Source organism: Pyrus communis, chromosome 9 (assembly GCF_963583255.1).
Source record: "Pyrus communis chromosome 9, drPyrComm1.1, whole genome shotgun sequence".
Lineage (NCBI taxonomy): Eukaryota > Viridiplantae > Streptophyta > Magnoliopsida > Rosales > Rosaceae > Pyrus > Pyrus communis.
The window spans coordinates 1,778,431-1,803,039 of NC_084811.1; the positions used below are offsets into that span (position 1 = coordinate 1,778,431).

A 24,609-nucleotide genomic window follows, 5' to 3' on the forward strand; every position below is an offset into this window, starting at 1 on the left:
TTCGGGCATAATTTAACAGCACTTTGACGTGACATTCAATTTTATGGGGAATCAAGATTCAGAGTCAGACTTCTTGAGCTAGTGGATAGAAATTCGGACCATTCAAGGAAGATAAAGAGATCTAAACTGTTGATTTGTGTCAGGTGGACCAATGAGATGGGTTAATGGTGTCCGTAGAATTTAAAGTGAGTGATCCGGATCTCTGGTCCGCCGGCTCCCAACACAGAGCACTAATTTAATTACTAGTTGAATTTTGGTGAATGGAATTATTTACTTTATTACTACCGGGCAATATAATAGCTAGTTGTTTATCATATGGTGTTAGTGGCAAAATCTTCCAATAAATTATTCAATTTTATTAATTTGAATTTATTTGGTTCTTATCAAGTGAGAACAAACTCTAATGCTAAAATGCGTTGTATTTGGTCTGAGAAATCAAAGCAAGGAAGAGTTTTGGCATTCGGTCTGAGACATCAAACAGTCCCACATCGAGCAACGCAGGGGTGTAGAGACGAGACCGACGTATAAAACAGGAACGCGAGGGACGTGGCAACGTACTTACCTGGACGGGGTTGATGGGCGATCATAATGGCTCATGACCTAGGCTGATGACCTCCATTGCACTTAGGAGGGGTGGCTGCTTATGGTCTCCTCAACGTAGGAGAGCCAACGTCATAATTTGTTGCTTTGGGGGCCTGCGTTCGCGCGGCCCCTTCATCTATTCAGTCTGGAAAATATTCATCTTCCTTGGTTTCTATTAGTTTTGGTATGTTATGGTTTCCATCAATATTCTGTGTCGCGTGTAGAGAAATGACTATTGTATGTAGTTAAACTTAGGGTCACATTCTCTTCAAGGGCCCTCAAAGCTTAGGGTCAATAGGCTCGGGCTCAATTCACTGCAAACGGTCTACAAAGGCCCTCAAAGCCTAGAATCAATAGGCTCGGGCTCAATTCACTGCAAACGGTCTACAAAGGCCCTCAAAGCTAGGCCCTCAAAGCCTAGAATCAATAGGCCCTCGGGCTCAATTCATTGCAAATGGTCCAAGTCAATGGCCATGCGACCTGCACAAATTACCTGGATAGTAATGGCCTATCAAACTCTTAGCACAACAAGATTCTCGGAAGCAAAATCCATGAATCTTATAGAATATTCCTTCGTTGGTCTGCAGACTAGATAACACTGCTAATAAGTTCAACGGGCTCGGTCTACAAATGCCCTCAAAGCCTAGAATCAATAGGCCCTCGGGCTCAATTCATTGCAAACGGTCCAAGTCAATGGCCATGCGACCTGCACAAATTACCTGGATAGTAATGGCCTATCAAACTCTTATCACAACAAGATTCTCGAAAGCACAATCCATGAATCTTATAGAATATTCCTTCGTTGGTCTGCAGACTAGATAACACTGCTAATAAGTTCAACGAACCCAAACGCTAATGTTAACTCCTTAGTTCTCTATAAATAGGCTGTAGTAGGTAACCTACAACTTGATTGGTCCAACAAGCCCAGAAAGCTGGTGTTCGACCGCCAGCTTCTTCCCCCACCTCCACGGCTCCACCTGCATGCAGGAGTACTGCTGGAGTTCTTCAAACACCTCTGGATCGACTCCCTGAACCACGTCTTCACCGACAATGATGCCGGTGAGATTGAGGTGGTAATGTGGGTGCTGCGGTCACTTGCATTCCAGTTCAAATTCTCTTGGTAAGTTAGATTAGTTTAGAATATCATTATCAACTAGTCAAATGAAAAACACAACTGGACTCTAAACGTCATGGAAAATCGAAGAATAAACCAAATAAAATGACCAGTGTACTGAAAAGTCTTGAATAATATAACAAAGCCGAGCTACTGACAATGGCAAGTGCCCAAGAGTAGAAAAAATTACACTTCCACGCATTTTCTAATCAAATTTCATCTGCCTCCGTTCTTTCACTACAATTTATTATTTGTATAAACAAATGTCGAGACGATCTGGTCTGATCAAGCAGAAAAGGAACATCAAGAAGGCTAAACCCTAACCAAAATTAATCAGAGGCTCCAAAACTGCAAAATTGATTCTTCGAGCTCTCGGCATCTTTCCATACTCATGACGGAAGCAAGGGCTTTCCTTGCTCTTTTATCCTTGGAACGCATCAATCCTTGCCGCAACACCTTGATAACAAATAATAGAGACGCATAAACTTATCAATCTTAAAGCCTATGCATATGAATCAAATAAGTAAGATTATCATTTCTGAGAAATAAAAATAACTGCCCAAATCTTGGTAAGAGAATGCAGGGCGGAAAGTATACCGTTTGTATCTCTTCTTGGAGCCACATGGACAGAGGGCATTCCTACTGATTTGCCCACTCTTAGCCAAATTAGACTTGGCAAGGTCAAATGGCGTTGAACCCATCAATTTTTGCACCTGAGGAGCCGAAATTTAGAGTTAGCAATGAGTTTTCCATGTTTCAAAGTCATGGAAATATCCACAAAATAAAACTTTCATTTTCTAACCATAACTAATGGTCATTACCACTTGCTCTATCCACTAATCTAAACGGGAAACCATGATACAGTTCAATTTTGACAACTTACAAAAGCAATGTTTCCTACAGTCGTAAATCGTTATCAGAATTTTGTGTTGTGTGGATGTTACAGGAAAAAAGTGTAGCTAAACAAACCAAGGACTCCATAAGCAATATGATTTAAACTTCTCCTTTAATCATCAAACCCCTCTCATTTTCCTCATCAATGCCTACAACACATACACACCCACATAAATAATACGAATTCAGTTCATCCAATGGAAGCAACTCGCATGCCTCCACTAACTTATTAATTCATCTTGAAGGAAGCAATCACACACAATTCAACGTGGCTATTGAAACATGCCCTGATTCGGAAAACCATAAAGTCCCCCCAAAGATAAGAAAACAAGCCAAGACACAGATAGCAAAAGCTATGAGACATTCTGAAGTTAAGTACTAATTTCTGCAAGGTAAATCCGTTTTACGAAGGTTGAAATCTGAGAAATAATACCTCGTTAATGTTCTTTGGCATTGGTTTCCCTTCTTTCTTTAAATTCTCCATCTTCTTTTGTGCTTCTCTAGCCCACGTGAATTTTGCAAGAGCATTCTCAACATCAGCAATCGTGCACTTACAATGCTTTGCTGCTTCTTGTTTTTGAGCAACTTGGAGATTCTACAAAACAAAAGACCTAAAACTATAATCAAGAGACTTAACCAGACACAATCTACGCACATAAACCTAATATGAATCATTTTGAAATTCCAATAAGTAAATCAAAAGACCTAAAACTATAATCAAGAGACTTAACCAGACACAATCTATGCACATAAACCTAATATGAATCATTTTGAAATTCCAATAAGTAAATACTTTGGACCGCATCCTGTGAATAATGAAGTTTCCTTCAGCTTAATAGCTCATTTCTCTGTAGTGATTATATTGGCAGTTTAAGGAGGAAAAAGAACTCGAGTTTAAAGCAATTCCATAAAAGAAAGAGGCAAGAGAAATTGGCAAAGAATATGGAAAAGGAAAGCGGAATTAAAAAGATAGGTGAACAATCTCATATGCAAGTCACAAATATTGGCACTAAAACTATGTAGGATGGATTAGTTTAACTGAGAGATATCCAGATTCCCACAAAAACCAGAGGCAAACCAAAATTTTGTGTGAAATGGCACTTTTTCTTAAGAACATAGGAAATAGTGTTGTAGCTAATTGGACTATTACAAGACTTATTTTATGAGACTTGAACTTTACAAGCATAAGCACACAAGTATACACATTGCCAAATGGACCAAACAGATATTTCATCTGGCAAAAAAATAACAAGTAAAACATCAATTTAAAAGGGTAAAACCAACCTCTCCAGTGGAATCAAATCCTCCGAGATAGCGAATAATCGCTTCCTGCTTCTCGAAAGCATCGGCAAAAGTAGCTTCACTGCTTCTCCCCACAATGTATTGCTTGAACGCCCCGATTCTTCTAGCATTCTTCATCTCATCCGCAAATCCTATAATCAACCCAAGAAACAAACAAATAATTATCGTTAATGGAACCATGAATTTCCAACCAATCTCTCAAATTTACACAAAATTTAACTGAGTAAAGAAGTTAAAACAAACCCTGGAACCAAACGCTCGAAAATTTTACATTCTTTCTTAATATCAAATAGGTTTGACAAAAAGCTCGAAACTTCAAGCACAAAAGCTCGAAAACAAAATATTCAAATCTCAGAGATACCTGATCAGGAACCAAAAAAAAAAAAAAAAAAAAAAAAAAAAGAAAGAAAAACAAAGTTGAAATTAAGGGACGGACGAAGCAGCGTGAACGAATCGGAGCTGGACTTGGCATCTTCCGGAGAGGTCTTGTTGCCGGTGAAGACCCCTTTAATCTTGTTCATCCATGAGTTATCTAGGTGCGTCGTGGAGGAGATCGGGCGGTGGAACGACGGAGCGAGGTTGCGGTCACCGTAACGGTAGCCGAAGAAAGACGACGGGAAGTTCAAGTTTTTGTTGCAGAATTTGCTGCTTATGATTCGCGAAGAGCGATGCATTCTCGAAAATGTTGTTCTTTTTGGTCTCTATTTCTCTTTGATTACGATTTAGGGTTTTAGTCTGCAGATTCGGGGTTTAGGGAACACAGAGACGGTGGAAGGAAATGCAAAACCCTCTTCCTTGAACGACGTCGTTAATAATTTCTATGTTTTTAGTTAGCCCCCCCAAAAGTAAATATTTGCAATTTGCCACTCATTAGAAGAAACGTACCTATTATGTTGAAATATAGTCACAACCGAGAGTGACTAGGTTAATAACCGCCACAACAGCATATAACGGGCCTAGGTAAGTTATTTGCAACTTGCAACTTATTAAGACGAAACGCACCTATTAAGTTGAAATATCATCACAACCGAGCATGACTTGGTTAAGAATCGACACAATGGCATAGCGGGCATAGGCAAGTCATTATCGTGACTGCGAAATTGCAAGAGAGAATTTAAGTTGACCAGGAATAATGCAACTTATTAAGCAACTGCTGAAGAAAGAATGAATGGCTTATATAAATTCAAAGAAAGTGTTATCAAAATCTTACAAGTTACACTTCTATTCAAAAATACAAAGCAGACCTCAGCCTCCTGCACAATCGATCTGCCGGTTCACATCATCCCGTATCTAAATTAGGACGAAAGGCAGTGAAAAAAAGAATAAATTCTGCAACTTTAAGCCTTCGTCCTCCTAAACTCGAACCAGATCTCGTAGTGGTTAAATAGCAAGCTGTCATGTGTATGCTTTCTGACATACTCCAGGCCTAAATTTGTAAGCCGCTTTGTACATTCGTCTCCTCCCAACCGCGAACAGAATTTGATATTATGGGACACGAAGATTCGCCCGTCATAGGGTTTCAGTTTATTTGTCAATCTCTCTAATCCAACCCACACAAGGTTACCAGGCATATGAAGAAACACAGCACTAGCATAGATCAAGTCATAAACAACATCTGAACCAAATCTGCTGAAGTCCATGTTGTCGCCCTTCACAATCAAAGGGCGCTTGTGCAGAAGACCTTGGGAAGGAAGCTCGTATCTAAAGGCAGCCATTAGTGAGAGCTCATCTCTTTCAAGACAGTGGAAGTGTCCAGGATTAAGATAGCGAATGAAATGCAAACCAACTCGGAGGGTACCACAGCCAATCTCAAGGACAATTGAGTCGGGCTTCAGATGAGAGGACTGAGCGAGGAACTCAAAAACATCTCGCCCGCCTGCCCAAGGCTCACCGTAGTTACTGTGGTGCTCCTCAGTTAGGAGCTCACCAGGGCATGGGAGAGCAGTATGGTTTTCCGAATCAGGTCCTTCATAATGAGATATACCCTTGAATCTGAAAATTGTGAAACGATTGGTCAATTATTTGTACAAAATCATCCCTATATTCACAGAACATGAAATGAATAACTTTCCAGTGATTCAATTGACCCGCAAACAATTGAATACATGATAACTGCAGGCAGAGAAAAGCACGTGGAGAGAACGAGAAATCACCTAACCAACCAACCAAGTAAGAGAATACTCAAGTTAAAGAATCATCGAATAACAAAAATAATAAAAAGAAACGTCTATCGAAACAAAAGGAATAGAACAAATCACTTCAAAGTATATGATCTAGTCTAAATCCATGTTCTATAAATCTAGCCGATCATCAAACTTAACCTTTTCGTTTCTCTCCAACCTAACCCTGTGCTTTTACATAAACCAAACAGAGCACAACGGGTACTTGCCCAACTCAGCATCGAAAAGATATATTGTAAAGAAAATGCAGAAACTTCAGCAACAAATTCGAGTTCACGTCCACATAACTAAAACAAATAAAAGTTTATTGCCGCAATCTCATGAAAATCGAAGTTCACTAATGTAATCTCATCTCCTCCACATCCTCACTTGGCACAAAAATCACATGAACTGGTACTCAAAATTAAAGTTGACAGCTTTGAATCCAAGATTATAGAGTTTACTAATTCACAATTGAATTCCCAAATCCCATGTTAAAATCAATTGAAGTCCCAATTCCGAATCCCACTGCACAAATTCAAGTCCCCATTCTAATCATACAATGTGCACATTATATTATAGAGGTACTTCTAGAGAGAGAATACTGAATTCTCAATTCCCAAACCCCATGAAAAAATCAATTGAAATCCCAATTCCCAATCCCACTGCACAAATCCAAGTCCCCATTTCTAATCATACAAATGTGCACATAATATTATAGAGGTACTTCTATACAGAGAGAGAGAGAGAGAGAGAGAGAGAGAGAGAGAGAGAGAGAGAGAGAGAGAGTACTGACTCCAAGAGATCTTGAAGCTGCTGAGCTCTGGTGCGAGGGTTAATTCCCTTCCTCAACACGTTATCTTGCATATGCAACCCATTCACTCGGATCTGATCCTTCACCCACTCCACATCCTCCTTCGACGACCATATCGTCTCTCCTCCTCCTCCGCCCTCCGCCACGCCGACACTCGGTCCACCGACATCGCCGACTCGCGCAATACTAGCACTAGCAGCCCCACCGGCGACGCGGCCGCCGCAACTGCAAGGCGACGAGAGAGAGTACAAAAGAAAGAAGAAGAACACTGCGGCCACTGACGCCGTCAGAACCAGCGCCGGCACCGTTATCACTATCCCCTTAGGCGACGAATTTGACGGTGACGACCACAGAGCCATGTGGTGTGGATGCGTGTATTCGATTTTACGCTGAAGTCTTCATACATTCAAGACTCTGAATTTTAGGTCTGCAGAAAGATTGGGAACGGCCTTAAGCGACGCCGTTTCACGAAGCCCAAGAGACACCTGTATCGTTAGGGAGGATGTCGTTTTGGGAGGAACGTGCCATTGCCTGCGGTGTCGCATGGAACATGGTTATATGGAGGTAACATGAGCCGTTAATTCGACATGAAATGATACAAAAATAATAGGTTTTGAGTTAATTTATTAAAGAATTCGATCGTTATCGAATTATTTGTTAATTCTTTAAAACACGATTTGTTAAAATAAAATAAGAGTATATTGTGAAAATGATATAAACACAACAAACACTATTGATTTATCAAGCCTAAATGGTGGATACGAAAATTCACAAATTATAAATTTTTTTTATCTCTGAAAGGCCCATAACGAGTGATTCGCGGCGCGCCCCCCCCGGGGCCCCAAACACCCCCGGGGGGGTGTTTCTCAAGTATAAAATTTGTTCGTCTCCTTGGGCGACCTTGAGCCTGCTATTTTGAAGGTTGCATGAGGTTTTTAAATTTTGTCTCAGTTTTTTATCGCTCTTGCATCACTGAAACGATCATTTCACAAGTGAACGGTTGTGATTTAATTAAATGACCGTATTTTTTTGTGAAATAATGATGTAATGTGTCAAAAGAAGCTACAAAATTCTGTTAACAACTTAACTTAACATAAATCAGCAACCTTAATCAGATCAGTTTACTACCAAGGGATCGTGTAAACAAATAATTAACAGATCCCAGTTGAAGTTTGAAGTTCAAACTTTGAACCACCCCACACGACACTCAGCTGCAAAACTCTTGCAGGAACAAACTCAAACTATCAAGTATACGAACCTCGAAAACAATCCGAAAACAACCCGAAAACACGAACACGCATCTTATTCTTGCTATACCACTTTACTTTAATCTTACTCACACTCAAACTGTTAGATTAGATCAGACATCCTTCTTCTATGACGACCAAGCATAGTTCTCAAGTTTGGATCGGACGAAGTGACCAACTTGCTTCGCGTCTTGGATGATTCCGAGCCATTGCACTTCGGGCTCTCTGCCGGTAAAGTATCCGCTGCTTCCTGCGCATATCGCGATTTCCTACTTGAGTTTTGTAAAATTGCTTTGATTTGAGGGTCTGAGTAACTCATTGACTGTGAAGCTGTAAATTGGATTGAACTTCTGGCCACGGATCTCAAACTTCTTGCCTTACCGACTGTTTCTCTTTCTGCATAGCTTTGCCTTTGTCGACTGGCTGCAGTGGAAGTCATGAACCGAGGCAAAGAATTTGAAATGTTGTTCCCTCTGCTTCCTTTCTCTGGCTTTCGTGGCGTTTCTATAACTTCCCTCGAAACTTCTCTGGGACTAATGGGGGCCTTCTCATCTTTCAAATGTCCATACGTGGCTGCAAAGAGGTTAATATTTTTGCGTAGCAGCAAATCGACCTTTTGTATCTGATTTTTAACTTTATGGCACTCTTCTTCAGCTTCTCTCATGTCTTCTTCCAGTTCCTTCACCCTTTTTTCCCTGTGCATCTTCAAGTCCTGAAGAAATAGTAAGTTAAGAAAACATACAGCTGAGAAAACCGAAAATTACAAAGAAACTAGAGAGAGGTACCTCTGATAATTCCCTGTTACACTCTATAGCTCTAGCTCTCTTGGCGAAACTCAAAGAGCATATCGTCTCCCCAACATCTTCTTCACAGGGGCTGACATGTACAAGCATCAAAACCTTTGAACCGTGACCTAAAGCATATTGGATTACAAAACAAAGGTTAAGCACTTTCAAGTCCAGATGATGAAGGGGGTGCGAAAATCATGTAACCCCGCTCAGGATACCAACTGAGTGCACAAACATAATGATTTGTCGTGGGGTCATTACCATTGTTGAGAACACGATTAATATTACATGAGAAGTTTATGTACTGTCATATTAAATAACTTAAAATAGCCCTTGATGTGTAAAGAAATTCAGTTCCATAACAAAATTTGAAGAATGTGGATCTACCTAAGGAGTCTTTCAGGATTTGTGTCAGCTTGCTGTTCCTGCAACCGAAAAGTTGAAGCGCATCAGATTCTTGCTGAATCAGTAAGCAAAGAGAAAAGCACAGAAGCCCCATGTGAAAAAGTAAAGGGAAAAGGGAATAAGTAACTTAAAGCCGACAGTTTATACCAACTAACTTACCTGTAAGGCACATGGCCTCGCTTCCTTCGTAGAGCAGCAATGACATCACCCAAAGCGGAAAGAGAAAGGTTTATGGCCCTTCCCTCATCAAGTGTAAGTCCAGTTGCCCCTGTTTTAAGCAACCGTTCGCTTCCTCCAAGATCAACCATCCACAGTTTGCCCACTTCCCTTTTAGCTTCCAGGGCATCCCCATTCCGAAATATGGTTATCCTCGTTAAGCTAGATATATGAAGCTAAAAACATAACGTAATTATCGACCAAAATAATCCAATGAAAAATTTGGAAAAATGTGAGTGGACCTGGAACCCACCAGTGAGACCTGCTAGACGCTTCATTCACATTCGTCCAAGAAGTTGATCTAACTCGCCTCCCCCGATTATACCACCACCTAGCTTTAGCAAAATCGACAATTTGCACTTCTGTAAGGCCCTCAATTTCCACCATTCCCTTCGGATCTGTTTGAATGTTGAGATTGCTGTAGTAGAGTTAGCCAAACTGAAGTAAGCAGTCTAACAAATGGCCTGAAATTGTAGCACCAAGGGCACTAAACAAACCAATGCTTACCATCTTGTTACAGTTTCGTATGTTCTGTTGGCGGGTTTTGGGGACAGTAGATCTCTGAGATTGCCCATGTAAACTTCCAACATGCTCATCGAAAAGGAAATAGAGGACGAGCTATCCAAGGAGGCTTGACAGAAAAGCTCCTTGAGAGCTCGAGGAATTATCCCCGGCTCCTCACTAGTTCCATCCTGCATATCCATTTAACTTTCATCATTTTACACACATTTGGAACGAAAATGCACCTAACAACCGAACACAAAGGCAACAACAAAAGCTTGATCAAAGTTTCGATCACTGACCATGGTATATGTCTTGCCCGTGCCGGTTTGGCCGTGAGCAAAAATACACACATTGTGGCCATCAAGTGCAGATCTGAGAATTGGTTCCACCTCAGCAAACACATTTTCTACAGAATTCGGAAATCTGAACATCATTTAAACTATTATACAAGACTTTAATTTCCCGATGTGCGATTCACACTCTCAACACTAAGAACCGAAACAATTAACAAAATAATCAAACTTGTAAAACACACATTTCTTTAATTCCTAACACTAACCTTGACTGGTTTCTTGTGGAAAAACCTTATCAAAATCAAATTCTTTTCTCGTTCCAGCTGTCTTAACCGCAATCTTCTCCGATGCGGCCGAAATGGGTTCCCGGATTCTTCTCCTGTGGATCACTAGGAACGGTCGGACCCGACAGAACACTCGAATACTACCTGAAAACTCACTTCATTTGATACAACAAAACAAAAAAACAAAGAAACCAACAAAAAAAAAAAACATTTCGGAGAAATTTATGATTGATCTGATTGTGACCCAACATTACCTTTGATGTCTATAATCTTGTTCAAAGATTCTCTCCTCTTCTCATCCAAGAACTTCTGCTTCTGCTTCAACTGTGCAATCTCTCCTACAAAACCCAGTTGAAAAAGATTATAACTTTTGCTAGATCAAGTAAGCACTTCTGCTCGTAAGCGCTTTTGCTTTTAGCCATTCCAGAAGCAAAACGTCCTAACGAGCTTACTCGAAACTGAAAATTTTCAAAAACTTTACCTTCAAGATTTGATATCGACTGCTGAAGCTCATTCCTTTCGTGCTCAGGGACGACATTGACGTCCGTACAGATGGTGGGAAGAGAAGGAGGAGAATCCGAAAAGTCAATCGATGGCAACCCATCGGTGGAATCTGGACCGTTAGATGATTCCATCGGAGACGACGATAATTGGAAGGACTCGTTCACATTAACAGAAAGCAACGAGATCTGCTCATTTTCTTTCAGCTGAAATCAACATTTTTCCCACAACAGAACAACAACAACAACAACAGCTGACCCTTTGAAGAGAGAGAAAAAGCACTTCTGAGTTCTGAGAAAGCACTTAAGTCAAGTACAAGAATTTGTAGGACCAATCTTACAAATAAAGAACGAAGAAACAACTGAAAGTTGATGTAAATTAAAGAACTTTAAAAAATAAAAGCACTTCCTTCCTCCAACTTCTTCTCAAGTACAAGAAAAAAGGTATTTAAACAGAAAAACAAGCAGTAATTTGATAATCTTAATTAAAAAAAGGGAAGAAAAATAGTAAAAATTCAGATTTCAATAACCCAGGAAAGTTACGTCAATGATTAAACAATCTGACGACCCTGGTTAGCAGGTGAGGGTTTTTGTTACAGTAAAATATAGTAAAATATAAAAAATAAAATAAAAACATTAAGGAAAACATGTGTTTTTAATATTCTGTTTGGGTGGTCAAGATCTAAAACTGTATTGTAAAAGCAGTTTTTATTTCCATCTGTTTTTTTTCAGAGATGGTGGCAGGGGACAGGACAGAGGAGCGTATGGAGCGGAGGGGGGAAAAGTTAAATGCTTTGCTTCTACTATATTCACTTCCCACCAATTTTATTTTTTAGTGGTTATTAACACATACCCCACCAAACCTTAACCATTTTTTAGTGGTTGTTAACACATACCCCACCAAACCTTAACCACTCCACAACGGATTGGGATGCACTCTGTGTTTCTGTGTTGGGAGACTGCAGACCTGGAGATCTGTATCACTAAATTTCAATTATATGACCTCTCATTATTTTATGCCACTTGCTCGTATTACAAAAATCCAAACTTTAACGGTTTAGATCTCTTTTTCTTTCTCTTAAACGGTCTAGATCTCTCGATTCGATAACTTTAAAAACATAGATCCGGAGTGGATCTGGATCTCATTCCCTCCACCACTATCCTCCTTCCATCATCCTACTAAATTTCACAACTTTTCTCTCTTGACGCTTGTTCTGATGTTACAACATTGTTTTGATGTGGCTTCTCGACTTTGAATTTGGTTATCAGTCACACTAATATTTTAAGATGTGTCAATTTACTTATATTAATTAAATGGGTCAAAACAACCGTCAATCTGACATCAAACCAACCAACTCAATCGGTTTAATTTGAAAGTTTATAGGATAAACCAAAATAGTGAAATTACGAGCTTTCAAATAACAGTGGATATCACATCCGATGACAGATTTTTAGTGCATGAGATCAAATGAAAGAATAGTGAGGTCGCAAGTTGCTTCTTAATTAACTGTGACTTAGAAGGTGAAGTTGAGTATTCACCCTACAACAAATTACGAATAAGAGGTAAATCCATGCAAGGTTTAATAATTTTTCGATGTATCACACCTTCTACAAAACACCTCACCTATGATACCATTCAAACCTTACACATTGCACATTGAGTAATATAAGAGCACGTAAGTTGTTAAGCCCAACATAAAAGTTAACATACTTTGATACCGCAACAAAAAATGACGTTCCACCGTAAAACTAATTGGTTATTGGCAATTTCGGGTTGTAATTCATAACTTCAACCCATTGTAGCATAAAGGAAATATTGAACATAAGCATAGTAACGTATACTGGTTTAGAAAAACTACAGCAACCAAAAGGGGCCCAACTTACAGCAGCAGCTGCTCATACAAACGTCATTCGCTCGGGCCTGGTATGTACATTATGCTCCTCGTCCTCGAGCAATGGGTACGACGCCACGACAGCATCTTGAGCTCCGATATACAGCGATTGTAAATCTTCCCGTACACCTCTCTAACCTTCCTAGCAGGATGGAACACAGCCCCCGGAGAGCAGCACCCAACGCCACTCACATCCCTTCAATCGCTTCCATGACAGCATTGATAACGTGAGGGGATGTCTCGAATATGTTTGGCCGGACGTAGTTCAGCAAGTGGACTAATGCGTCCTCCTCGCATCCCAATCCTGCTACTCCTAGAGCCATGTGCTTGACAGCAGAAGCTGCAGTTTGCCTGTGAACGATCTCTCTATCCATGAGGGCATCCTCGAGCAACGGGGTCACTGCGTAGATGTAGTCTTTCCCCATCTCACCAATGTACTCGAACAAGAAAGAGAGGGATTTCAACACACCATTCTGCACATTAAGCTCTTGAACACGATACTCGTTCATTAGTGCTGGAAATACCGTAAAAGACAGACACCAAGATGACCCATCATTTGCTCCACCTGGCACTGCTTCATGACAACAGCAGTTCTCGAAATAAGATCGGTAGCTTGTGTCTGCCTTTGCACCCTTGTTATTCAAGCGCCACTCAGTGTTACGACAAATCGGAGGAAGGTGCCCAAGAGAATTCACAACTGCACCAAATCCATTAAGCATCGCATTAACATCGTCACTGGTCTGCTCTTGGAAAGCATATAGGACACTGTCAATGAGAAGCTCCTCCAACCGAGCTATCAATATCAGATGCACCAAAGTTCACAACCACCTTCTCGATTGTCTCCATAACTATTCTCCTATACGATTCACTCTCGTCCTTGAGATCCTCGACAATTCTCCCCCACTATATCAGCAGCATCCACTGTGTTTGCTATCTCCGCAGTTGTTTCCCACCAATTTCCTGTAGTTTTTCCTCTCCAAAGCCATCCTTCTAATCCAGAAGTTTTTGAACTACTCAGGCAGAATATCACTTCTTTTATACTCAGGCTCTACTCCTGTACTTACTAACTGTTTCACCACTTTAAGCACACTTTTCTTCATCTATTCGTCGGGAGACTGGAACTCTCCAATCAAAACAACCATCACTTCTTTTGTATATTAACTAGCATACATTGCATCCACGAGGGGAATAACGAAACCAGGTGCCTTCAAGAAGGCAGCCAAAACCTTGCCGCTGTGAGATCTAATACCCTTCCAACAAAGGCTTCAACACTGAGTCAAAGCTCTCAATACCGTATGGGGCAGCAGCCTCAGCAAGAGCAGCAAGAGAGAGAGAGATAGAGAGGGCAGTGACCACCTGATTTTCATCACTCAGACCATTCCCTATAATTTCCACGAGAGACCTCAAGTGGGGAAGAACAGCACACCCGATTGAAATGGCAGTCTGCTGAACAATCTTGATTCCAGTGTGCCGTGGTTGCCACGATTTCTAGCTTTGACACACGGCTTTCAAGAATGGCAACAACGTAGGAATACCAAGGGCTGAAGTAACAACACAAAAGCAGAATAAAATCACTCAAAAGGAATATAAATTCCTTTATATACTTTCCAATGCAAAGTATCCATCAATGCTAAGTTCACTTATTTTTAGCTACAAATCTGTAATTCGATTTAATCTCATTTTGCTCTTTGTAACTTAAAAGTCGTCACTTTACTCTCTGAACTCATAATTTATTTTACTTTGCCCTCTAAAATTTTGATCTCATTTGGCCCCGTGAAACTTAAAAGCTGTCTCCTCTATTTGTAATAATCCATCTCGACACCCAAAGTAAAGTAAACGTAGCCAAATTATGAGCTACTTCATTACAAAAATATGGAAATAAAATTGAAAAATCATAAACGAATGGACACACTAAGTCATTGCATGACATTTGAAGTACTTTAAGTGTTTTTTAAAATTTACTTACATTTTTACTAAGAATTTGTTTTAAAAATAATTTCACCAAAAACATTTTCAAACATTTGAAAAACACTTCCAAACAAAGGAGCCCGTAATAAAGTTAAGAAACTTGTGTATTTATTCCCCTAGTAAAAAGTTATTCAAAAAAAAAAAAGTTATTCAAAAGGAAATTTAAATGTTCATCAAAAAAGAAGAAAAGGAAATTTACATAAATATATAGAGTCCGAGCCCATTACCATAACCGGAGTCCGAACCCGTTTCCACATCGGCCCAGGGGCCGTTTCGTAACTCAACTGTATTCTTCTCAGTCAGGCCCCACAGTACGAACCAATCGCCAGCGAAGCGAGTACTGATCCACCCGCACACCCGCGAGTGTATCTAAAGTCCACGCCCATCGTAAATTCATATACTCACGCAAAAAGACGAAATTAACCTCGATCAGAACCCCAAAAAACCGAGTCAAAGGACTCGCCCACAATAAAATCGAAACCCGCACCCAAAAATTTCCACTCTCGGAAATCGCAACTCAGTGGAAGAAGAAGAAGAAGGAAGAAGAAGACGACGGGCAGCAAAAAAAAGGGAGCTTCCAATTTCTTCGCTGATTGATAAGGTTAGGGTTTTCCACTTTGTTAATTTCACTAATTTTTGTATTAATTTTTAGTTTTCTCTGCATTTTGAATAGTAATTAGTTTAGTTGATCATCTGAATGGTAAATACGAATATGATTAGTGGGTTTTTGTGTATTTTTATTAATCCTGGTTGTGTTTTTGAGGTCTTAATCTGGTTGAGGTTCGGGTTAATAGTAGGCTTGGTGACCTGGTTAATCTGTTTTAGTCAATTTTTTGAGTTGATTATTGGTGCTTAAATTGAGTGATAGTCGGGAATTTTTGGATAAATTGACGGATTCCATGGAAATTCTGAGACTAATCGAAGTTGTATTGGGTTAGTCGAAATGGCGGTATTGAAAACTATTGAATAGAACATTTTGCAATTGCTCTGTATAGTCAGCGGTTATTTTCGGGGGTTTTTTTTTTTGGCATACATGTGTTTTATGGTGTGTTTCGTTGATTATATAAAAACTGAGGGTTTTGGCAGTCGGGGAGTTTGAGGTTCTGCGGTTTTTTGGTGCTGTGAGTTGTATAGGGCTAAGAAGTATCACCATTTCATCTGTTATTTTTAAGAGCTAATGTTTTTGTTGGTAAATAAACATTAAACTGTAAAATGATTCCCGGCAATATCACACGAGAAAGTGGGAAGAGGTTGGATTGTCAAATTTATTACATTTGACATGTAAAACCTAATCTACGTACCAATTACATTCTTTGGGAGATTAGCAACTTTAATAGATGTTAACTCTTAAGTGTCTAATTCATTTCTTTTCATTGCAGTTGCAGTTGCATAAGGTATTGATAAGTTCATCAAATAATTCCTCATAGGTTGAGAACTGATTACATGATAGAATATTCCTTAACATGTCGAGAAAGCATATTTATTGCATCGTCTATATTGGATATGTCACCTATGTTATGCTTCGTTGTATTGAAAAACTCAAGTGGATAACTAAGACGTGTGGTATATTTACCTTTACAGTTTCAACAACGCCTTTTGTTTGACAAACTTGCTAGGACCAAATATATTCTAAAATTAGGGTCACTTTTTAGGGATAGGAATTCATTGTTTACATTTATTTGTTAATCTATTATTATTAAATTTTAATGCTTCTCTTTGTAGTTGTTTATGCGATGCACCGAGTGGGTAGTTCAGGGAACACAAACAATTCCACTCGCCCTCGTAAAGAGAAGAGATTAACATATGTGTTGAGTGATGCCGATGACACGAAGGTGAATTGATTCTGTATTTTTTTTTTCCTGATTTCTGTTTTAAGTTCTGTATTTAAGTTTTTATTTGTTACAAAATCTTTTACATTTTAAAGTATATGTCTCACTTTTGGACTTAAAAGGCACAACTCGTATAGTAACTTTCGTTTAATCTGCCTACATAAGCATTTTGCATCAAACATTTTGTTAGTGTTAAATTATAGATGCTTAACCACGTTTGGATTGTTTCTCTCTGCAGCATTGTGCCGGCATAAATTCTTTGTCTGTACTTAAGGGATCAGTGTCTGGGTGTGATTACCTGTTTACTGGAAGCCGTGATGGCACACTAAAAAGATGGACGCTGGCTGAAGGTGCTGCTACGTGTTCAGCAACCTTTGAGTCTCATGTGGATTGGGTAACCATTTTCTTCCTATGTTTAAACCTAGTTTTGTTTATTTAAAACAAAACGTGCCATTTAAGGTCTGTAGATGTTTAAATTTTGAGAGTTCTTTTCTCATGGAAATTGATGAGAATTCCTTACTCTTCAATTTTGAGTGGATTTTGTTCTTCTTGTCTTAATATAAAGCAGGGTTGGGGAGTCAGTTTATATTGGAATCTTTTCCATGTAGGGTGTTTAAACTAGACCAATCAGCATACAAATTGTTAAAAGGGAAAACGAAATGGAAGAATGTTGTGTGCACAAACTTTCTTGTGTTATGCACAATATTAGACTGTTTTTTGAATCAACATTGTATTGTTCGTAGCTCCAGACATGCACCTTTTAATACAGTCGTTGTATTACTTTTAAGAAAAAGTGATATTTACTTCTTTTTTTTCCTGTACTGCATGCATAAGTTAAAATTATACTTAGAGAGTACTTCTGTTGTGCAGGTTAATGATGCTGTTCTTGTAGGTTATAATACGCTTGTTTCTTGTTCTTCAGATACCACCCTTAAGGTTCGTTGGCCTAGATCTTTGTTTTGCTTTGTTTTGGTTTTGTAACTTGTGTTTTCTTTATGGCTGTAACTGATTCATTTGTATTTTTTTATATATTTCAACTGTCATATGGATACGTCAGACGTGGAATTGCATGTCAGACGGAGCTTGTACCAAAACTCTTCGTCAGCATTCTGACTATGTCACATGCCTTGCTTCCGCAGAGAAAAATGTAATTTTCTCATCAAATTTTCATCTGCCTTATGAATGCATAGGTCTTGTCATTGCACTCATTCTATATGCTGATAGTTCGAGTTCTGCTTGGTGGCATCGTTGCATATCTTATGGAAGACCTGAATATGCTGATAGTTTAGATTGCATCTTTCTGCATTCATTTGAACTTCTCAAATCTCAAATAAGTTCCTACAAGTGTTTGGAGTGGTAGGTAATGCTGCCCAGATAGTGATTTTCTGTGTCTGTGGAGGACTCTTTTGGGGATTCTGCTAATGAGCAGATGATCACCCTTTGGTGATTAGTCTTTGCACTTAGTTGGCTTGGTTGGAGGAAAAGAAACTATAGATAAGAGGGGTGAAGTAGATGTCTTTGGAAGAGAAACAGTACTTGACATCTTTGTGGGCTGCATCGCATAGGCATTTTAGGGACATTATCTTTCTTTTGATTAATCATGATTGTTTGGGACTTATGTTCTAATTGTAATGTTTCTGCTGTTTTTTAATAGTTTATGCATTTAATATGGACGGACATCTTTCCATATGTATTTGTATAGTTTTATCTTGAATATGATATAGAAAAAGAAAGTTTCTGATCCTTTTGTAGTGTCATGCATTTTAGAGCAATATTGTTGCCTCTGGTGGACTTGGGGGGGAGGTATTTGTATGGGATCTTGAAGCAGCTCTTACTCCAGTTGCAAAGTCAGGTGAATCAATGGAAGATGATAGTTCAAATGCTGTCAATGGTTCTGGAAATGCAATTACAAGTTTACGTACTATCAGCTCTAGCAACTGCATTTCCATGCACACAACTCAGCCACATGGATATGTTCCAATCTCTGCCAAAGGTCATAAGGAATCAGTTTATGCATTGGCAATGAATGATAGTGGATCACTTCTGGTCTCTGGTGGAACAGAGAAGGTATATTTTGTTGTCTAGGGTTGGCTGTGTCCTAAATTTATTATTTTTATCTCGAAGACATGAAACATTCTTATAAACTGCAGAAGTGTACCAGCTTTTGGTTGAATATTTTTAACTTTCGTCTTCTAGCTAGTGTGTGAGGTTTACCAGAAAGTGTTATTAACTATTAATTATATCCTGATGCCCTTTAGGTTGTTCGTGTTTGGGATCCAAGAACAGGTTCAAAGAAAATGAAACTAAGAGGGCATACAGATAATATCAGGGCTCTGCTGATTGATTCTACTGGAAGGTTGGCTGGATAAGTTTTTCATATGCTGTCTTCGTTGAGCACTTCAAAAATGATTTCTGTTAACTTTTTGGTCTTGATAGTTCAGTTTGTAATATGTTTTATAGATGATACAGCAAATGTATTGAACAAGCAAGTCACAACCTTGATTTGATAATGAATGATTTATTCATCTAATTGGGTAGTTCTCTGTGCTATATTCATACAATTTGTTTTGGTTACAATCATTAACAGTGTGTTCTTTCTTTAATTTCATTTTTACAGATTTTGCTTATCAGGATCTTCTGATTCAATGATCAGGTTGGTGCCCACATCTCTTCCAATGGAAACAATTAGCATTAGGTGCAAGTTGAAAGATATGATTGTTTATGTGATAGGACGTTGGTATTTTGTTGAGAACATAGTTCACCAAATTCTTTCTGTTTTGTAGGCTATGGGATCTTGGTCAGCAGCGCTGTGTGCATTCTTATGCTGTGCATACAGATTCTGTTTGGGCACTTGCCAGTACCCCAACATTTAGTCATGTATATAGTGGTGGGAGAGATCTTTCTGTGAGTAGAGTTCTCTTGTAAATTCTCTTCTCAGAACTCATTGGATGTTTAGTTTTTCTGCTCATTTTTTTTAATACTCAATTCTGTTTATACCCTCAGTTATACTTGACAGACTTGGCCACAAGAGAGAGTCTCTTGCTTTCCACAGGGGAACATCCCATTCTGCAGTTGGCTTTACAAGATGATAGTATATGGGTCGCAACAACAGATTCTTCAGTTCATAGATGGCCTGCTGAAGGGAGTAATCCCCAGAAGATAATTCAAAGAGGTGGTGCATTCTTGGCTGGAAATTTGTCCTTTTCTAGAGCAAGGGTGTCATTAGAAGGATCAACCCTAGTAAGTATTACTTTGTTCTTTATATTCAAAATTTATGTCTTGTTGCATGTGCATGTACCATGCTCTATTTATCATGGTAGCTATTCACCTTTTTCTTCGCAGTCTTATTTGATATTTGTCACGTCATCAGACATTTGAGTTTTGGGGATTAATGTTATTGTGGATGTTTTCCAGGTCCCTGTTAATAAAGAACCTATTTTTACGATTCCTGGAATTCCCGGAATAGTGCAACATGAAATATTAAACAATAGAAGGCATGTCTTGACAAAGGTAATCATGTTGATTTTCTCATATGTTATTATGATGATGCTCCTGTTTAAAGTTTACTTTGACTATCTAGTTTTGTTGTCAAACTGTATGTCATTGCTTAATTAAATATTTTGAACCAATGTGACCTTCATAGGACACTGCTGATTCAGTGAAGTTGTGGGAGATTACGAGGGGTGTTGTCATTGAGGATTATGGAAAGGTTATAGTCTTTTTTTCCTGTACACTATTATCTAACTAGATTTATATAATAGTGTTAGAGGCGAATGCCATAATGAGGAACATTATAAGCATCTGTACTTATATTGTGTACCATACAGGTCAAATTTGAGGAGAAAAAAGAAGAGCTTTTTGAGATGGTATGCTTCCTAGTCTACAATGATTTCAGCTTGACAGCATTGATGGATTTTTATAGTGTTTTCTTTATTGCTTCAGGTGAGCATTCCTGCATGGTTCACTGTGGATACCAGACTTGGAAGTTTATCCGTACATTTAGATACCCCACAATGCTTTTCGGCAGAGATGTATTCAGCAGACCTTAACATTGTGGGGAAACCTGAAGATGACAAGGTAGAATGTTTTTTCGCCCCCTTTTTTGTGGGTTCTATGGTTTCTGTATTTTTCTTTCCTTAACTATGACATTTAACCATTTATTAGTTATGCCAAGTCAGCCGATTTATCTCTTTTTACCCCCCATGACGAAATTGTTGGAGAAAATAAATATATCTGTTGAAATAAGTTTTTGTAATTCTTCAGGTTAATCTAGCACGAGAAACTCTTAAAGGGCTCTTGGCTCATTGGTTGGGGAAAAGAAAGCAAAGACTTGGATCACAAGCATCAGCTAATGGGGATGTGTCATCCGCAAAGGATATTACTACTAGAAGTATTACCCATTCAAGAATTGAGGTGGATAGTAATACTGAAAATGATTCAATGGTCTATCCTCCCTTCGAATTTTCTACAACTTCCCCTCCTTCTATTATTACTGAGGGCTCTCAGGGAGGACCATGGAGGAAGAAAATCACTGACTTAGATGGTACTGAAGATGAGAAGGACTTTCCCTGGTGGTGTCTCGATTGCGTGTTGAATAATCGGCTACCCCCTAGAGAAAATACCAAGTAACTTCCTTGCTTTAGTAGAAAGTTTTTACTTTGTGCCCAAGATTAATAAATTCTCTTCTCAGTTTTCAGTAGACTATGGTGCTTATGTGTTAAAAAAGAATTACTTGCCTGAAATTTGCAACTAACATTGTGCATGTTGAATTTTAAACAATTACAGAAATTTGCTAGTGAAGGCATTATGTTTGAAATATTATGTCCTTTTGTATTATCTTATAAAAGAAATATTCTTTTGTTAATTTTTTTCAGGTGCAGTTTTTATCTACATCCATGTGAAGGTTCAACTGTCCAGATCCTCACACAAGGGAAACTCAGCGCCCCTCGTATTTTACGAATCCATAAAGTAAATTCTGCATTTCATGTTAGCTCATGAATGGATGGAAGTTCTTCAAGTACTCATTATTGTATGTGTGCGCGCACACACATTTATCCTATTTATTATACTTTACTAACGGGAAATTTTATGCAGGTAGTTAATTATGTTGTTGAGAAGATGGTCCTTGACAAACCATTGGATAGTGCCAATCCTGATGCAACATTTGCTCCTGGTCTTGCTGGAGGGCCAGTGCAGCTTTCATCGGTAGGAGATGGATCTTTCCGATCTGGATTGAAGCCATGGCAAAAGCTTAAGCCTTCTATAGAGATATTGTGTAACAATCAGGCAAGTGGACAAACATCTTGGATGGACGTAATCATATGCATAGTAATTAGCAATTTAACTGTTTAGTAGGATTCTTTTGTGGCAATTAAAAATTTAACAAAACTATAACTGCTAAAAGTTTAAGACACTGGTAAATGCTTTTTCTGTTTTTGGGATTAGCAGCTAAATGTATTCTTGGTTGAACTTATATGCAATTTACTAGTTCTGTGACTGCTATTGGTTATTACCTATCCTTTTGTTATGCACAGGTCTTGTCCCCAGACATGAGCTTAGCCACGGTGCGGGCTTATATATGGAAGAAATCTGAGGATCTGGTTCTCAATTACAGGGTGATTCAGGGCAGGTGATTTTGTGCTAGATTCCAGAGGTGAGGTGCCCTTGTTTTCGCTAATATGCAAGTTTTCGATGCATTCAGATCGTTTGTAAATTTGTAGTAAAAAAATGCCTTTTCACTTACGGTAACTGTTATTAAGCAGTATATAGTGATCTACAAGGATAAAAAATAAATATAGGATACATGTATATATCTATATATGTTTCTATAGATGGCGAGAATGACAGTAGGTACTAATAGACATTTATTATTATGCCTTCAAAATTTAATGCACACTTCTATCTTCCTGAAAAAACCAATATTGACATGTCTTAGAACATGGCTCCTTTTCTCTTCCTTAAAAACTGATGTTGGCCTAAAAATGTTGTGCCACTTAATTACCGAGACGGAGCTGTACCTCAAAGGTTTGTCATTAATACTTGCAGGTGATATTGTGTTTAAGATAATGAGAAACATTGATTATTCTGGGGTCGCTCGTGGCACTTGTAAAGTTTGAAAACCAATTGATTGCTGAATCCAGTGGCATTCCCCAAATCTTCCCGAGAAGGCTCTGGTTAGCCTAGTCCTTGTTGGGCAAGGGAGCATCATCATCTTTGTTGCTGATGCAGACGCTGCAGATTTGTCAATTGGTTGTCTGCGTGTGACAGTACATAGAGTTTTCGACTGGATGAGAAATCAACATGAAGTTTCTTCAAACTTCTGAAGAGCCGGATTAGGCACATGGTGATGAAAGATTTGTAGATTTATATTGTCGGGTACGATACCTAGCCATAGAACATTCTATTGTGAAAGGAATTTTTATAATTTGTTTCACAGAATAAGACAGTATCATTCTGCTTCATTTCCAGATTTCTTTTCCGTTCACCTCGTGCTGCTCCTTCGTGTAGTTTTCTATTTTCTGAAAGATTTTACAGAAATGAAATCCCAATTTTGCATTTTAGAAATTGTTGTATTGACTGGTAGTTTTTCTTGTTCACGTTGTTTACCTTGTATATATAATTTTGTACGAGTTGGGACTGTTCTTTCGTTATTGTAATGCTTCACTTCTTGTTTTGGTTGCCATTGGCATCCGGGTTGATTTCGATGTCGTTTGTGTAAGAGCATCCTGCTTCTTCGATTAATGTTTTTAGCCAAAATGGTCATTGAGATTTTCATAACACATCATTTTGATACTTGAGATTTAAAATCGATAGAAGTGGTCCTTGAAAATGTTCATCATCCATTATTTTAGTCTTTTTATTAAAAAACTCCGTTAAGTGGTCCCTGAGCTTTTTAATGGAATGATCAAAATGATGGATGGTAGACAATCTCAAAGATCAAAGTTATATGCTATGCAAATCTCAGGGACAAAAGTTAAATGTTATACTCTCAACTTAACGGAGTTTTTTAACGGAATAATCAAAATAATGGATGGTGGACAATCTCAGGGATCCCTTCTATTGACTTTAAATCTCAGAGACCAAAGTTATGTGTTATGCAAATCTCAGGAACCATTTTGACTAAGAAACCTTTTATGTTTACTTTCTCTGTTGTGTAACTATTTCCGGTTCAGGACTTGCCTGTTCCGTTCATGAGACAACGTAAACGTCCGGCAAGAGACCAAAAGTTCCCTTAGTGTACCCGGCAAGCGCTTTATATTCCGAACCGGTGTCGATTGCTAGACTTTTGAATGAGTGAGCTGTACCAGGACCAGAAGCAGAAGCAGAAGCAAATTTTGTGGCCGTGCTTGCTTATGGTGCTTGTTGCGTGCAGGCATTGTCGTAAGAGTGGTCCCATTAGGGTTTGGCTCTAAGCTTGACCACGAATAAAATCTTTCAGTCTTAACTTGGGTCAGTATAGCCACTTAGTACTACGGTCTAATGGTATTCTTCTTCACTTGTAAGTGAAAGGTCTTAGGTTTGATTCTCGCCAAAGGCGAATTGAACCACATTATTGTTAGCCCATTGTGAGGCTAAACTCACCCCCTCTTAGTGTAGAATATATTGATTGTTCAAAAAAAATAAATAAATAAAAACTCAGGTCAATGTACGAAAATAATAAAATTACTAAATAAATAAGATAAGTTTTTTTTTTTCCTTCAATTTCATCCTTTCCTTTATTTGGGCTCGATTAAACTTCGTTGGAGATTTCAAGCCGGTTGAAAGAAAAAAGAGTGTTCCCGCGTCCATTACAATTAAATTCTATCATCGAGTAACAAG

The 24,609-nt window shown here is 38.7% G+C and overlaps 4 protein-coding genes, 1 non-coding gene and 1 pseudogene across 6 annotated transcripts; 2 read left to right on the forward strand and 4 right to left on the reverse strand.

Moving 5' to 3' along the window:
• Nucleotides 1-554: 554 nt before the first annotated feature.
• On the forward strand, nucleotides 555-716 carry LOC137746344 (U1 spliceosomal RNA). Its single transcript, XR_011069816.1, has one exon. It is a non-coding gene; the product is annotated as a U1 spliceosomal RNA (small nuclear RNA).
• Nucleotides 717-1,895: 1,179 nt separating this feature from the next.
• LOC137746091 (uncharacterized) lies at nucleotides 1,896-4,655 on the reverse strand. The gene is made up of 5 exons (XM_068486156.1): nucleotides 4,329-4,655; nucleotides 3,875-4,023; nucleotides 3,024-3,185; nucleotides 2,294-2,409; nucleotides 1,896-2,152 (listed from the first exon to the last, which is right to left on the reverse strand). The coding sequence occupies exons 1-5, from the start codon at nucleotides 4,564-4,566 to the stop codon at nucleotides 2,134-2,136; spliced, it is 684 nt and encodes a 227-aa protein (XP_068342257.1). The 5' UTR covers nucleotides 4,567-4,655; the 3' UTR covers nucleotides 1,896-2,133.
• A 391-nt stretch (nucleotides 4,656-5,046) lies between these two features.
• On the reverse strand, nucleotides 5,047-7,339 carry LOC137745990 (uncharacterized). The gene is made up of 2 exons (XM_068486033.1): nucleotides 6,848-7,339; nucleotides 5,047-5,884 (listed from the first exon to the last, which is right to left on the reverse strand). Exons 1-2 carry the CDS (start codon nucleotides 7,222-7,224, stop codon nucleotides 5,230-5,232), a joined length of 1,032 nt encoding a protein of 343 aa, XP_068342134.1. The 5' UTR covers nucleotides 7,225-7,339; the 3' UTR covers nucleotides 5,047-5,229.
• A 608-nt stretch (nucleotides 7,340-7,947) lies between these two features.
• LOC137745843 (kinesin-like protein KIN-14U) lies at nucleotides 7,948-11,599 on the reverse strand. Its single transcript, XM_068485868.1, has 10 exons — nucleotides 11,084-11,599; nucleotides 10,857-10,940; nucleotides 10,585-10,746; nucleotides 10,325-10,431; nucleotides 10,029-10,213; nucleotides 9,775-9,939; nucleotides 9,465-9,683; nucleotides 9,288-9,325; nucleotides 8,898-9,025; nucleotides 7,948-8,824 (listed from the first exon to the last, which is right to left on the reverse strand). Exons 1-10 carry the CDS (start codon nucleotides 11,235-11,237, stop codon nucleotides 8,216-8,218), a joined length of 1,851 nt encoding a protein of 616 aa, XP_068341969.1. The 5' UTR covers nucleotides 11,238-11,599; the 3' UTR covers nucleotides 7,948-8,215.
• Nucleotides 11,600-12,819: 1,220 nt separating this feature from the next.
• LOC137745439 (uncharacterized) lies at nucleotides 12,820-15,348 on the reverse strand (annotated as a pseudogene).
• Nucleotides 15,349-15,424: 76 nt separating this feature from the next.
• LOC137745885 (uncharacterized) lies at nucleotides 15,425-23,255 on the forward strand. Of its 2 annotated transcripts, none has more exons than XM_068485919.1 (19): nucleotides 15,425-15,563; nucleotides 16,685-16,794; nucleotides 17,030-17,185; nucleotides 17,662-17,727; nucleotides 17,849-17,938; nucleotides 18,559-18,858; nucleotides 19,050-19,147; nucleotides 19,409-19,486; nucleotides 19,575-19,695; nucleotides 19,795-20,031; nucleotides 20,206-20,301; nucleotides 20,435-20,500; nucleotides 20,619-20,657; nucleotides 20,734-20,868; nucleotides 21,055-21,416; nucleotides 21,666-21,759; nucleotides 21,886-22,077; nucleotides 22,326-22,444; nucleotides 22,837-23,255. In XM_068485919.1, exons 2-18 carry the CDS (start codon nucleotides 16,696-16,698, stop codon nucleotides 22,422-22,424), a joined length of 2,328 nt encoding a protein of 775 aa, XP_068342020.1. In that variant the 5' UTR covers nucleotides 15,425-15,563; nucleotides 16,685-16,695; the 3' UTR covers nucleotides 22,425-22,444; nucleotides 22,837-23,255. The 2 variants fall into 2 exon arrangements, with proteins under 2 accessions (XP_068342020.1, XP_068342021.1); XM_068485920.1 differs by having other exon boundaries at nucleotides 19,409-19,444.
• Nucleotides 23,256-24,609: the final 1,354 nt, after the last annotated feature.

What these genes read in the sequence shown, in the direction of transcription:
- LOC137746091 (XM_068486156.1), bottom strand. Translation starts at nt 4,566, where the DNA reads ATGCATCGCTCTTCGCGAATCATAAGCAGCAAATTCTGCAACAAAAAC. An exon ending in CGATTCGTTCACGCTGCTTC is followed by an intron (nt 4,024 to 4,328) that starts GTCCGTCCCTTA and finishes GGTTGATTATAG; the next exon opens with GATTTGCGGATGAGATGAAG. An exon ending in GATTTGATTCCACTGGAGAG is followed by an intron (nt 3,186 to 3,874) that starts GTTGGTTTTACC and finishes TTTGTTTTGTAG; the next exon opens with AATCTCCAAGTTGCTCAAAA.
- LOC137745990 (XM_068486033.1), bottom strand. Translation starts at nt 7,224, where the DNA reads ATGGCTCTGTGGTCGTCACCGTCAAATTCGTCGCCTAAGGGGATAGTG. An exon ending in CAGCTTCAAGATCTCTTGGA is followed by an intron (nt 5,885 to 6,847) that starts GTCAGTACTCTC and finishes CACAATTTTCAG; the next exon opens with ATTCAAGGGTATATCTCATT.
- LOC137745843 (XM_068485868.1), bottom strand. Translation starts at nt 11,237, where the DNA reads ATGGAATCATCTAACGGTCCAGATTCCACCGATGGGTTGCCATCGATT. An exon ending in GTCGATATCAAATCTTGAAG is followed by an intron (nt 10,941 to 11,083) that starts GTAAAGTTTTTG and finishes TGGGTTTTGTAG; the next exon opens with GAGAGATTGCACAGTTGAAG. An exon ending in AATCCTGAAAGACTCCTTAG is followed by an intron (nt 9,026 to 9,287) that starts GTAGATCCACAT and finishes AATATGCTTTAG; the next exon opens with GTCACGGTTCAAAGGTTTTG.
- LOC137745885 (XM_068485919.1), top strand. Translation starts at nt 16,696, where the DNA reads ATGCACCGAGTGGGTAGTTCAGGGAACACAAACAATTCCACTCGCCCT. An exon ending in TTGAGTCTCATGTGGATTGG is followed by an intron (nt 17,186 to 17,661) that starts GTAACCATTTTC and finishes TCTGTTGTGCAG; the next exon opens with GTTAATGATGCTGTTCTTGT. An exon ending in GTGGTGGGAGAGATCTTTCT is followed by an intron (nt 19,696 to 19,794) that starts GTGAGTAGAGTT and finishes TTATACCCTCAG; the next exon opens with TTATACTTGACAGACTTGGC.